Source organism: Cryptomeria japonica, chromosome 5 (assembly GCF_030272615.1).
Source record: "Cryptomeria japonica chromosome 5, Sugi_1.0, whole genome shotgun sequence".
Lineage (NCBI taxonomy): Eukaryota > Viridiplantae > Streptophyta > Pinopsida > Cupressales > Cupressaceae > Cryptomeria > Cryptomeria japonica.
In genome coordinates this window covers 802,989,427-803,002,778 of record NC_081409.1, presented here as the reverse complement: position 1 = coordinate 803,002,778, position 13,352 = coordinate 802,989,427, and the positions used below count along the sequence as shown (strand labels likewise).

Here is a 13,352-nt window from a genome sequence, read left to right as displayed (position 1 = left end):
TAATTTAATCATTCATATCACTTAACTATAATATTATTTTATTTTATAAATTTATTTTTCATATAATCATTACAAGTTATTATATTCATTTTATTATTTAATATCATTTTATTAATTTTATTTATAATTTATAAGTCTTATAATGTTTAAAAAATAATTATATTATATTAACTTAATTTTATATTTTTTATATTATTTCAATTTTTTTTATTGTTAAATTTTATTTTTTTTAAAATGGGCAAGGGACCCGGAGCCTCGCGCGGCTGGGAGGCCCCCTCCCCAAAACCCCTGCGCAGCTACGAAAAAATCGCAATCGCAGCTGCAAGCACACGGCACACCGGCAAGCACGGCAAACACAGACGCGAAAAAATTTACGCTACCGTTTCCAGAGAAATGTTTATGGGCTGTGCGTTCTGGGCATAAAAATTAGTGCCTCTGTTTCCCTAGAGCAGACTATACTTCTAGCTGCATAGCCAGTGCCCAGAAACAATGCTTACCTTTTGCCAGCTAACCTCATGTTTTGCCATAGTGCTGCCATTGTTATTGTGCAGCTCACACTTTGCCTGCGCCGACATTTTCAGCTACGGGGTTTTCAACGAATCCAACATAATATTACTAAAGGATGCTTCCATACATTCTCAGCGGGTGGTCACCCTAACCAATCAAACAAGGCATTCAATAGGCCGTGTTCTGTACCCCAACCCCATCAAAATAAAAGCCAGCAATAATTCAATTTTACCCTTCAGCACTACCTTTGTTATGTACATTGGGGTTCCATCTAAGGGGAAGGGCGGGAATGGGATGGTTTTTATCATGGCTCCCAATAACTCTGTTGTGGGCGCCCAAGATTCCCAGTACCTGGGAATCGCCTCCCCTAAAACAAATGGTCTCCAATCCAACCATTTCTTGGCAGTAGAATTTGATACGGCATATGACCATGATGTTGGCGATATAGATGACAACCATATTGGAGTTAACGTGAACGGCGTTAGATCATTTGAATCTCAGCCGGCAGCCTATTGGTTGGACGATGATCATTTTAACAATTTCAGCCTGAAAAGTGGAGAGAACAAGCAAGTCTGGATTGATTATGATCATGAAGAAGATCGGCTTAATGTGAGTGTTGCAATGTACGGGATGGAGAAGCCTATCCGGCCTTTGATATCTGTTAAGAAATTTAATCTCTCAGCAGTTTTGAAGGAAGATGTGTATGTGGGGTTTTCTGCATCGACAGGGTTTCAAGCAATTGAAGATCATCATATTCTCGGCTGGAGCTTCAGTACTGAAGGTAATGTAAATATTATATTGTAATAGATTTTGAAAACGAGATTGCGGATAACCCTGAAACCTAAAAGTTTAGATTTTAAAATTATCTTTATGTTTTAATTATAAGTTTTCTCAAACGTTTGATCAGAAAAGCGCAGGGCTTTTTTAATTTAGCATAATCAGATATCTTTTCGTTTCATCTTCAAGTTGTATGGATGTTTTTTCTTCTTCTGTGTTAATATTCATCAGGGCCTACACTTTTACCAGGTAAAGCACCGACCCTAGATCTCTCAGATCTCCCTTCATTGATCAGAAAAGAGCGTACAACTAAATCCAGAGGCTTTGCGGCTGGTGTGACTGCAGCATCTCTAGTTGTGTTCTTTGTTGCCGTCTTCTTTGCATTAATTAAAGTCAAAGAAATAATAAATAGGGACTTGATTGAAGAATGGGAGCTAGAGTTTTGGCCTCACAGAATTCCACACGAAGAGCTAAAAGCTGCCACACAAAACTTCAATAATGACCAGCTGGTGGGCTGCGGGGGTTTCGGACGGGTTTACAAGGGCGTTCTCGGCAGAAGCGGCCTGGAAGTTGCAGTGAAATGCATCACAAAGGACTCCACTGCAGGAATGAAGGAATTTGTTTCAGAAATCTCCAGCGTGGGTCGTCTTCAACACAGAAACCTTATTCAATTGCGGGGATGGTGCAGGAAGAGCAAACAGCTATTTATTGTTTATGACTACATGCCAAACGGAAGCCTGGATAAATTAATATTCCCTGACCCAGAGTCAAAAGCAGAAGTGCTGCCATCGGAGCGAAGATACGCAATTCTGAAGGGTATCGCTGCAGGGTTGTTATATCTTCACGAGCAATGGGAACGCAGAGTGGTACACAGAGATGTGAAATCCAGCAATGTGTTGCTTGATTCAGAGCTTAATGCAAAACTTGGAGATTTTGGGCTTTCTCGTTTGTACGACCATACTCAAAATCCACAGACAACTCAGGTTGTAGGGACTGTTGGGTATATCGCTCCAGAAGTCACAAATACAGGGAAAGTTACTCCAAGCTCTGATGTATTCAGTTTTGGCGTTGTTTTACTGGAAGTTGCATGTGGCAGGAGGCCCGTAGATTTGGCCAAGGATAGTGAACAGATTGTTTTGTTGGATTGGGTGAAAGATCTATATCAAAATGGAAAAATCCTGCATGCAGCTGACCCTAATCTTAATGGTGTGTATGATGTGGAAGAAATGGAAAGAGTGCTAAAATTGGGATTGTTTTGTTCTCATCCTCAACCGGTAAAAAGACCTGGCATCGGAACAGTACTGCAAATATTGGAAGGCCAAGCTCCATTCCCCGGTCACGAGGCTCTACCGATTTCTTACGATGCAAGTTACATGGATTATGGCAGTGCTGTTGTTCATATTACAGATGAAGAGTCAACTGCCAATCAAATGATTTCCATTCCTGCAACCACTTCAACTAGCCAAGGTTATGAGATTGATTCTGATTATGGTTTAGGCAGATAATTTTAAAAGTTGCCTTAGGCTTATGCTTTTATGGTAAATTTCAACAGACTTTTACTTATATGTTTCAGTGCTGGGCAATGGGCAGCCGTAATCTCTGTACTTTTCTATCTTAAAAGATGTATATTAAAGAGCGAGTAGTTAAATTTGTTAAAGATAATTGAAGTATGTAGTGAAATGTGATGCAAAATCATTCATCAAGGTTTAAAAATGGAGAAGATATTGAAGCGAGGTTTGCATGGAGGGTTGATTAAGAGATTTTTATTTTTTATGGAGGTTCAGATTTGTTAGTATTCAGGTTTCATTTCTTATGATGTTGGAGTCTTTGCATTCAGGATGACTTAATCTTTAGTGGGCTCATTTGACGCCATTCAACTTCACCAATAGATGAAGGGTCCATTGAAAATTAAGAGATCTTTTAGCACCTAAAGTTACACAATACTTTTGTAATGAATATTGCCTAATCATTAATTAATAGTTGTGTTTAGAAAATAGAAATTGATATTTATTTTTAAATTAGAAATACAAAATTTATAATTAAGAATATTTTTTAAATAATTTTTTTTTCCCTTATAATGGTAAGAAAAAATAGGGCCATGGACATATTTATAAGTGGTTTGACTTATTCAATCTCCTTTACTTGGAGTCTTTATAGAGATGTTTATTACAAAGAATGTTTGGTTGAAAAATCTGACTAAATATTTCACTTTTACTATAAAATTTAGCTAGTACTCACTATTTTGTAGACAACATATTAAACTTTTGTATTCTTTTGTTAGTAGTCACTATACTATTGTTGCAACCCTTGAAAAATATCCTTAATCTTCATATTATTTCACTTAATTATTTTGACATCTTAACCTATTTAGAACTCTCCAATATTATATGTGAAAATATTTAAGATAATTTACAGGACATATACATAATGTAGAATTTTAGTTTAAAAAAAAATTATGAAATGAAGAACAATTAAATATCAGATCTAAATAACATTTTAAGATTGATAAAATTTAAAAGAAAAGAAAGAAAGTTTTTTTAATAATTCATGACGGTAAGTTGGACTTGTGCTGAAGGATGAACAGGTAAATTGACATCCTGTACAGTTTTCAAGAGAACTTTAATTGTAACCTTGCAGCCAAAGTCTATTCAAACAACATTCCTGGAAAATTTACGTAGCTGTCACGACTCGACAAACAGGGTCCAGTACCATTGTTAGGATTTTTCGCCCTGCCAAAGAAGTCTTTATCCAGCCCTTCATTTCATTCCAAAACGACAACTTAGAAAGATGCTTTATACTCAAAGGAGGATGACTTCACCGCACCCTGTTTACCTTAACTTTAATCCCAATAAAGGATATTAACGACTAGAGATATGGACACCATGTTTTCTCGCTTTCTCTTTCTCATAATCATTCTCTCTTTAGTTGCAGGTCACATTTACAAATTATCACTTCAAAACTTCCCTCATTCTATGTCCTCGTATGGTTTTAATTTAAATTGGTTGATTTGCAGGTAAAGGCATCGCAGACGAGGCTTAGGCATTCTTAGGCTCCATTGAGGTATATCAAAATCTGAGGCTTCCCCTCAAGGCCTGCAAAAAACTTCAGAACATTTATTTTTTCCCACTTTGTGAGTTTAATACAGGGACTGATCGATCTGGTTAAACCTGTGGTAAGCGGGACAATCAACATTTTGAAAGAGCTGTATGAAAGCGGACCGGTGAGTAATATTGGTCCGTTTAGGTGCGGGCGTCAGATCGGCAAAACATCCTGTGATTCAAACTAAAATTGAGAAAGATCTCAACAAACGCTAGCTCAGTGGAGCAGCAAATGCTACTAAAAATACTGCGTGGAACAATGCAAACTGTGAGTATTTAGTCCCGCTCATTACACTAAGGGGGTAGGTACCCTGATGCAGCTATTCTGGTTTCAAAAATACAGTATGTTTGTACCGAAAGTGCATAAAGTTAATCGCATGTTATATATCTTTGATTTTACAAGCTATAGCTACGATGAAGCCGTCAATAACAAGATGTACGATTTGGTTATTTTGGAACCAGTTTAGCTTCTGACATTTTTTACCAAATCCAGTTTAGCTTCTGACGTTTTTTATCAAATTTGTTTTAAAATTTGCATCTTACAACATTTTCTCAATTATTTTTCCATGAATACTAAATTATTCTTTGTGTTTTCTTGTTTCAATTTCATCAAAACTTCTAAAATTCTCATGAAAATATTGTAATGTCGAAGCATAAATCTAGAATAGTTAAATATTGTAGTAAAAATTATTTGCAAAGAAGTAATGAAGATATTAAAAATGAAATAACTAAATAACAAATAAGACACATATTTACATGGTAAAATCTTGACAATATATCAAGGAAACATCTATGGCCAGAGGTATTGGTATTCTTACAACTTAAAGAAAATAAGTACAAATTTTATAGTTGCTGCTATTGCAAGTGCAATATTTTGAAGATAACAAACACCACCAAACAAAGGAAAAACTAGATTTATTCCTATAAAGAAATTATGAATTTTCTCTCAAGGAAAAAACTAATATTCTAAAAGATAAAGATTAGATTGGACTTTTTTAATTATTTTCATTGTTGTCATTATCTAGCAAACTCCACTTTGACAACAATTTACCTAATTCATGCCCTTGCCCATTCATCACCTTTTATGCAAGGCAAGAGAAGCCAAATTCCACCTCAGCTTCTCTAATAGTAGTTGTTTAGTGAGCATATCTACACAATTTTCTAGTGTATGAACATTTTTAAGAGTTACTACCCTTCCATCAATAAAAATTCTTACAATATGGTACCTAATTTCCATATACTTATTGTTGATTTTTAACCAAATGGATAACACTTTGAATATCACAAAGTACAATCACATTTTTCTACACTTGTTTAAACTAACCCAAAATACTCTTTGAACAAATTGTCTCTTTACATCTAGCAAATGGGTCCTCTTGCAATTGTAAAGACATAACTTGATGTAGATCTTCATTTTTCCAAATTATCTATAAAATCTAAATCAAGATAACCACATGCTAAATCACAGTAACCATTATAGGTGATACAATAATCACTTATGCTTGTAAGATATCCAAGTAACCATTTTATTGTTGCCCAATACTCTTTACCTAGATTTTCTCTATATCTACTAGCAACATGAATTGCATGTGAAATATCTAGTCTTGTAAATTCTTACATTAAACTCCCTACTACATTAGCATATAGTAAATAAGACATATAATCAATTTTTTCTTTATTATCAAGACAAATTTTAGCAAAGTTAAAATGAGAAGCTATAGGAATATTTATTGATTTCAAATTTTGCATATAGAACCTTGTGAGGATAAAACTTCCCCACATAAATTTTAATATATTTTAACCAATACTTAGAATTTATCATAAGTGTCTTGATATATTTTGCATCTGTAAAGATATTCTTTTGTAACCATATTAACTATACATATGGATCAATAAGCAGCCTACATGTGGGTTTTTCATTAAATTTAGTAGTAATGTATGTTGGCTCATTAGGTGCATGCATTAAGTCATCACTTGCAGTAAAGGTGATAGTAGGATTAGGGTTAGAATAGGTTTCTTTTATTTAGGGGATGTTTTTGTTGAGAAAAGGTGCCTCAAACTCACTGGTTTAAATCTCGGTCAGGTGGCATTTTGTTCTTATAGTGAGTAGTTCAGATTGGATAGCGTTCATATTATTGACAAAGTAGTTGATAACCTCCGTGTTATGCACTCTCCTAGAGGAGAAATGATTTCAGTTTTGATTTGGTATAACTCTCCAGGAAGTTTGGCAAAGTCACTCCTCTTACCGATATCGGTGAGACCGGTGGTGGCTCTTGCCGACATCAAGGAGTTTCGGTGTAACATTCAATTTTGGTAAGATACTCCAGTAGTTTGTAGAAGTCGGATTGTCTGAGCGATAAGCTTTTGTCAGTGGGACCTTGCTAGAGTCTTCTCGACATGGAGCGATTTTGGTGTAACTTGCAGTTCACTATGTCTCTCACAACACTTAATCAAAGTTATGTGCTTCACCGACAAGGTCGAGTCAGATATAGCTTTGGTGAAGTCTTGGCAACAAAGACGCTTGTGGGGTCCACTATTGGGGATCAGAGATCAAATAGAAAAAGGAATGTTGAACTGATGAGTCACACTTCCATCAGATGGTGATCAACTAATAAGACTTGTGAGGGACCCACTATCGGGGATCGAAGATTAGGCAGATTGAAGAAATGAGAATAAGTGAAGTTACACTTCCATTGGGTGTCAATATGTCGATAAGTCGATAAGAATGTCTTGGTGGGGACCATGGTTGAATCATGCTGACATGCTAAGTTGTAAGCGGGTGATTGGTTCATGCTGGAGTAGTTGCTGATAAACCATGAAATATGGTGGGACCACGATCTGGACTCATGTTGACTTGTTGAGTTGTCTGTTGGTGATAGGTCCAAACTAGAATGACTCAGAGGAAGTATGGAAATAAAATAGAATGTTATCAATAGCTTGAGAATTTTTATAGTTGGAAGGTGAGAAATAGAAACAAACAGTTCTTGGAGAAAATATATAAATTGACTAAAGAAACGGTTGTAGTTGGGATGACGGGGAGATGTGTGAGAAGTCTCGAAGACTTTTTGCAGAATCATCTATAACTGAGGTTAGAAAGATGATTGCCTTGTAGACCAAAAGTTGGTAAGAACTGATTTGGGATGGTCGGATGCTGAGGGCAATGATTGGAGGTTAATGAGTGATTGGTTTGTTGTAAGACTATTGTTTCTATTGCCTGTGTGGTGCACGGGTCAAATTCTATCTATAGATTGAATGTTGCTAGAACAGAGTCTGTGTAATATATACATGAGAGCTAAATCTATACCTTATATGTAATATATATTTTACTGTAATACAAGAGATTAGCTTTGGTGATGGCTTTTTTACCCATAATGGTTTTCACATGTAAATTCTATGTTTCATCTATGTGAATCATTTGTTTACTCTATCATTCTGGTAATGTGCATCTTAGTGACTATAATTCAAATCGAAAATCACCTCTCCTACTTTCCCCATTGAATTAAACACTATGGAAAACATTTTTTCATTGTTCTTTCCTTATAGGTGGTATCAAAGCTTGGCTTGTGTGTTATCCTTGTGGGTAGAACGGGTTGTTTGTTTTGATTTTGTTGTAATATTTTTGTAGAAAATTGTTGATTATAGATTGAGATGGCAAGCACATCAGGAAGAGTAGACATTGAAAAGTTCAATGGTAGCAGTTATGAGTAGTGGAAACTCAATATGGAAGACCTATTGGTTGATAAAGACCTCTGGGTTGCACTCTCTAGATCAAAACTATCAGTCATGAAACAAGAAGATTGTATTCTCACAGATAGGAAGGCCAAAGGGTTGATTAGATTATGCCTTGCAGATTATGTTCTCTTCAATGTTCATGAGGAGAAGACAACAACTTCTTTGTGGAAGATACTTGGTGATATTTATAAGGGAAAGTCGCTAGTAAATAAGTTGTTCATGAGGAAGAAGTTATACTCCTTGAAGTTGAGCATATGGATATCTGCAGCAGATCATTTAAATCCTTTCAACATGAACGTTGCATAGCTAACTTTTGTGGGAGACAAGATTGAGGATGAGGACCAGTGTATGATGTTGTTGTGTTCCTTGCTTGACATATGGGATCATCTTGTGATGGTCATTGGAAGTAAAACAAACACTTTCAAAATAGAGGATGTGGTTTCTTCACTTCTATCAGAGGAAGCACAGAGGAAATCTTTTGAGATGGTCAATGAAGATCTGGCTATGAGGGGTGATCAAAGAAAAAAGGTAAGTAGAAGGAAAGGAGGTCCAAATCCAAGTCACAGGGGAGATCAAAGAATCCAAGAAAGAAGTCCAAGGTGAGGTGCTGGAATTGTGGGAAGACTGGCCATTTCTGAAAGGAGTGTGAGGAGAAGAGAAAGAAGAACGCTTCTAACACTGATTCTTCTCACAACGATGCTAGTGCTTGCAGTGCAACCATGGCAACATGACATCTCAATAGAGGTGAGTCTTGGTATTGAATACATCGATCATTTTCTTGGAGAGATTCATAATGGTGCAACATTGTGTTGAAGCTTAGCATGGTTTGATCATGGAGGTGCTCTGGAATACCAATGGATGTGGATCTACTGAAGAGTTGATTTTTCTTGGTCCTATTTCTTTGGGGTGGTACTAGGTGAGATAGTTGCAGTTCTAAATGCATGCTTCATGCATGGTGAGAGGAGGTGAAATGCTTTCCCTACATGGAGATGTTGATAGTTGTTAGTCACAACATTTTGGTGGTGGTGCTTGGTGGATTCCTAGATTATGGTTCTCAAAGTGGATATTATTGGCAAATCAGATATGTGCTTGATCTGGTGCTTAAGTTTTGATTGTCTGCACAAAATTTCTCTTTGAGATCTCATTTTTCATATAGCTAATATGATAGAGAATTTATGTGTAGCTAATTAGGTCTATGAGTTATGCAGTTGTGTGGGTTGATCACCTATTCAGTTCTAGTGGGATAACTCTAAGGTGGACTATCTATATCTACGAGGTTTGATTTAGTGCTTATGTAGACTTGTTAGCTGGCCTTGTCTGTGGTCACTTGTGCATTGGTGTATTTGCTTTGAGATAAGAGAATAGATGATAATTGAGTACCTAGATAATCGGTTATGGGATCCTGTAGCATGTTGTATTTTTTCTTGGTTTGGAGATCTTGGTTTCACTTGATATGACTGACAATACACCTATGTGTGGGGACCTAGAAGATCTTCAGATTGGGAGATGGTGTGTCATGATTCTTGGAGAGTTTGATACCGCAGTTCAATGGGAGCTTGAGCAATGATTGCATATTCATCATTGGATGGTGAATGATCTTCTTAGTGTGTAGATTTTTGGAGGACAACTTAGATGCTATTGCTGTAGAAGGGTCTTTCAAATTTATGATGTACACTTCTAGGAAGATGATAATCTTCATGATATTTGAAGATGTTGACATCTTTAGGGCTCAAAGAGTTCTTGATTGAGGTGTTTTTATGCTTGACAAGTGATGTTGGTTGAGAGTATGATGTTGTTATGTAATGGTACACTCTTGAGATTAGCTTAGAATTTCAGCATGATACATTTCTCTTGAAACCATGGTTTGTTAACTTGGAGTGTGTGATCTCCTAAGAGGAGATGGTTAGATCATGGTGTCATATTGGGTTCTTGATTCTATAGATTGGAGCTTTGACAATGGTCTGATAAGTTCTCTTTGTGTTGGATGCATTGGTCAAATGTCTGAGAACTTCATGGGAATGTAGAAATGCATTGGGAATTTGACATGGATTGATCAATGTTTAGTACTCATGGATACATAGAGACGTAGGTGAGATTGTAGTTCTTTTGAGAAGAGAGATGTTTGTTGAGATGGTTACTCTTGATGAGATTTCATCTAGAAGTTGGAGGATCCTACACCTTGGTTGAACATGAGTTCAACAAAGACCCGTGATGAGATTTCTCTTGGATGAGTCATGATGACTTGGGGATCTTGGAGGGGCATTCTCATTCCCCACTCTTGGTCTACTCAACAGTTTGTGACTTGGGAAGTTTTGCTAATTTTATCTTAGGTGTTTTATGTTTTTCTTTCATTCCTGTGGATCTTGAGCTAAGTTAGATAGTTCTAGAAGGATCATTGTTAGAGATGGATACAATGGTTATTTCCTTAAAATAGGGAATGGTAGTGGATTGATTTCCTGATATGGGAAATGGAGTAAGTTGATCTTGTTTTGGGGTTGTAAAGGAGGTATTTCTTGTCACAACTGATACTTAGAGGTGTAGGATGTGCCTATCTTTGAGGATGGTCATTGGTACTACATGGTTACTTCTTTTATGTGTTAATGATCAATAGACTATGTATGCCTATGATCTTTTGGATTTGGTATTACCCATGCAGTGGGAATTTCTAGATGTGTAGGTCTTCATCAAATGGATTGCACATGAAGCTTTTTGTTGCAAGTTATGGGTTGGTTATGTTGTTGGCATAAGTTTATTGATGATGGATACATCTGTGGTATGTGTGATTGAGTTGCTAACATTTGTTGTGGGTGTTATTTTTCAATCACATGTGTTTGTCAGTTGGATGGAAGCAATTACCTTAGTTGTTTGTTCTACCTGATCATCAGTCTTGAATGTTCTAGAGAAACCAGTGAGTTATTCATCAAGTGGGAGAATGTTGAGAAAAGGTGCCTCAAACTCAATGGTTTAAATATCGACTAGGTGGCATTTTGTTCCTACAATGAGTAGTTGAGATTGGATAATGTTCATGTTATTGATAGGTTGATAACCTCCATGTTATGCACTCATTTGGAATACCAATGGTTTCAATGTAACATCTTGATTCGGTATAAATCTCCAGGTAGTTCAGCAAAGTCACTCTGCTTACCAATATTGGTGAGATTGTTGGTGGCTCAAGGCGACATCGAGCAGTTTCAGTGTAACATCCAATTTCAGTAAGATAGTCTAGTAGTTTGTAGAAGTCACATTGTCTGAGAAATATACTTTTTTGATGAGACCTTGCTAGAGTCTTGCCGACATGGAGAAGTTTCAGTGTAACTTGTAGTTTCTCTATGTCTCTCACAACACTTAACCAAAGTTGTGTGCTTCACTAACAAGCCCGAGTCTAATATAGCTTTGGTGAAGACTTGGCAACAAAGAAGCTTGTGGGGCCCACTATCAGGGATCAGAGATCGAATGGAAAAAGGACTGAAGAACCGATGAGTTTCACTTCCATTAAGTGGTGATCAACTAATAAGACTTGTGAGGGACCCACTATCGGGGATCACAGATCGGGTGTAACGAAGAAATGAGAACAAGTGAAGTTACACTTCCATTGGGCATCGATATACCAATAGGTTGATAAGAATATCTTAGTGGGGACCACGGCTGAGTCATGCTGACATGCTAAGTTGGAAGCTTGTGATTGGTTCGTGTTGGAGTAGTTGCTAATAAACCATGAAATATGGTGAGACCACGATGTGGACTCATGTTGACTTGTCGAGTTGTCTGATGGTGATAGGTCCAGACTAGAATGACTTGGAGGAAGTGTGGAAATAAAATGGCATGTTATCAATAGCTTGAGAAGTTCGATAGTTGGAAGGTGAGAAACTGAAAAAAACATTTCTTTAAGAAGAGATATAAATTGACTGAAGAAATAGTTGTAGTTGGGGTGACGGGGAGATATGTGAGAAGTCTGGCAAACTTGTTGCAAAAACATCTATAACTTAGCTCATAAAGATGTTTTCCTTGTAGACCAAAAGCTGGTAAAGATTGATTTTGGATGGTCCAATGCTAAGGAAAATGATTGGAGGTTGATGAGTGATTGGTCTATTGTAGAACTATTATTCATGTTGCCTTTATGGGGTGTGGATCAAATTTTATCTGTAGGTTGAATGTTGCTAAAATAGGGACAATGTAATATATTCCTAAGAGATAAATCTATACCTTGAGTGTAATATACATTTTACTATAATACAAGAGATTAGCTTTGTTGGTGGGTTTTTTACCCATAAGGGTCTTCCCATATAAATTTTGTTTTCCCTCTATGTATGTGTGAATATTTTGTTTGGTCTATCATTCTGGTAATGTGCATCTTAGTGACTATAATTGAAATAAAAAAATAACCTCTTGTACTTTCCCCATTGAATTAAACACTGTGGAAGCTATTTTCACGTTGTACTTTCCTCACAGTTTCTATCATGTTCACTAGATGTTGAGTTTGGTTTGTTTGATAATCCATATTTATGTAATCAAGATTAGGTTCAACAATATTTCAAAAATTGCAAGTTTTCATTAGGAGGTGCTACATATTTATCTACTTTATCATTTACACCATCAAATTGTATGATATTAGAATCGATAAGGTATTGTACTTTATTTGTAAGATGCATACATTTCTTATTACCATGTTTAGGAGTATGATTAAATTGACAAAAGGACTTTAAGTTAAACAAAATAGGTAAATGTTTGGAGGTACATATAAGATGAATGGGAGTAATTTTAATCAAATTGTTGTTTAGTGATTGAAGCATAATAGAATCTAATGACTTCGAAAGCCATGTAAATTTATAATTCTTTTGTCTAAAAGAAAAGTAAGCTATACTAGGGGGCGTTGAAGCTATAGCTTATGCTTCAATGTCATTCTAAGAATGAGCGTTTATCTTAATAAATTTCCTATTTTTCTTTCAAAGCCTTGGTAATTTTTATAGAACTTGATAATTAACCACAAGAGCCAAGATTCATCTACAAGAAAAACACATGTCACATAAAAGAGATTAAAAAAATATTGTACATTCTATAACAATGTTATCCTCCATTTCAGATTTCTCAAATTGTGCGATAACCCCTACAAATTTTGTCAAATTCGTAGCCCACATGTTGTAAGTACTTTGAACGAGGTAAAATTTTGTTGTCTCTGTTCATGACTTGATCCTTGAGAAATCATCTTGATTTGAACTCTAAAGTCGAAATTTAAAATAT

The 13,352-nt window shown here is 36.1% G+C and overlaps 1 protein-coding gene across 1 annotated transcript; it reads left to right on the top strand.

Annotated features, from left to right (window-relative positions):
• The first annotated feature begins 357 nt into the window (after positions 1–357).
• Positions 358–2,918, top strand: LOC131075536 (L-type lectin-domain containing receptor kinase IV.1-like). Its single transcript, XM_058012380.2, has 2 exons — positions 358–1,288; positions 1,534–2,918. The coding sequence occupies exons 1-2, from the start codon at positions 490–492 to the stop codon at positions 2,787–2,789; spliced, it is 2,055 nt and encodes a 684-aa protein (XP_057868363.2). The 5' UTR covers positions 358–489; the 3' UTR covers positions 2,790–2,918.
• The last annotated feature ends 10,434 nt before the right edge of the window (positions 2,919–13,352 follow it).

What these genes read in the sequence shown, in the direction of transcription:
- LOC131075536 (XM_058012380.2), top strand. Translation starts at nt 490, where the DNA reads ATGCTTACCTTTTGCCAGCTAACCTCATGTTTTGCCATAGTGCTGCCA. An exon ending in CTGGAGCTTCAGTACTGAAG is followed by an intron (nt 1,289 to 1,533) that starts GTAATGTAAATA and finishes CACTTTTACCAG; the next exon opens with GTAAAGCACCGACCCTAGAT.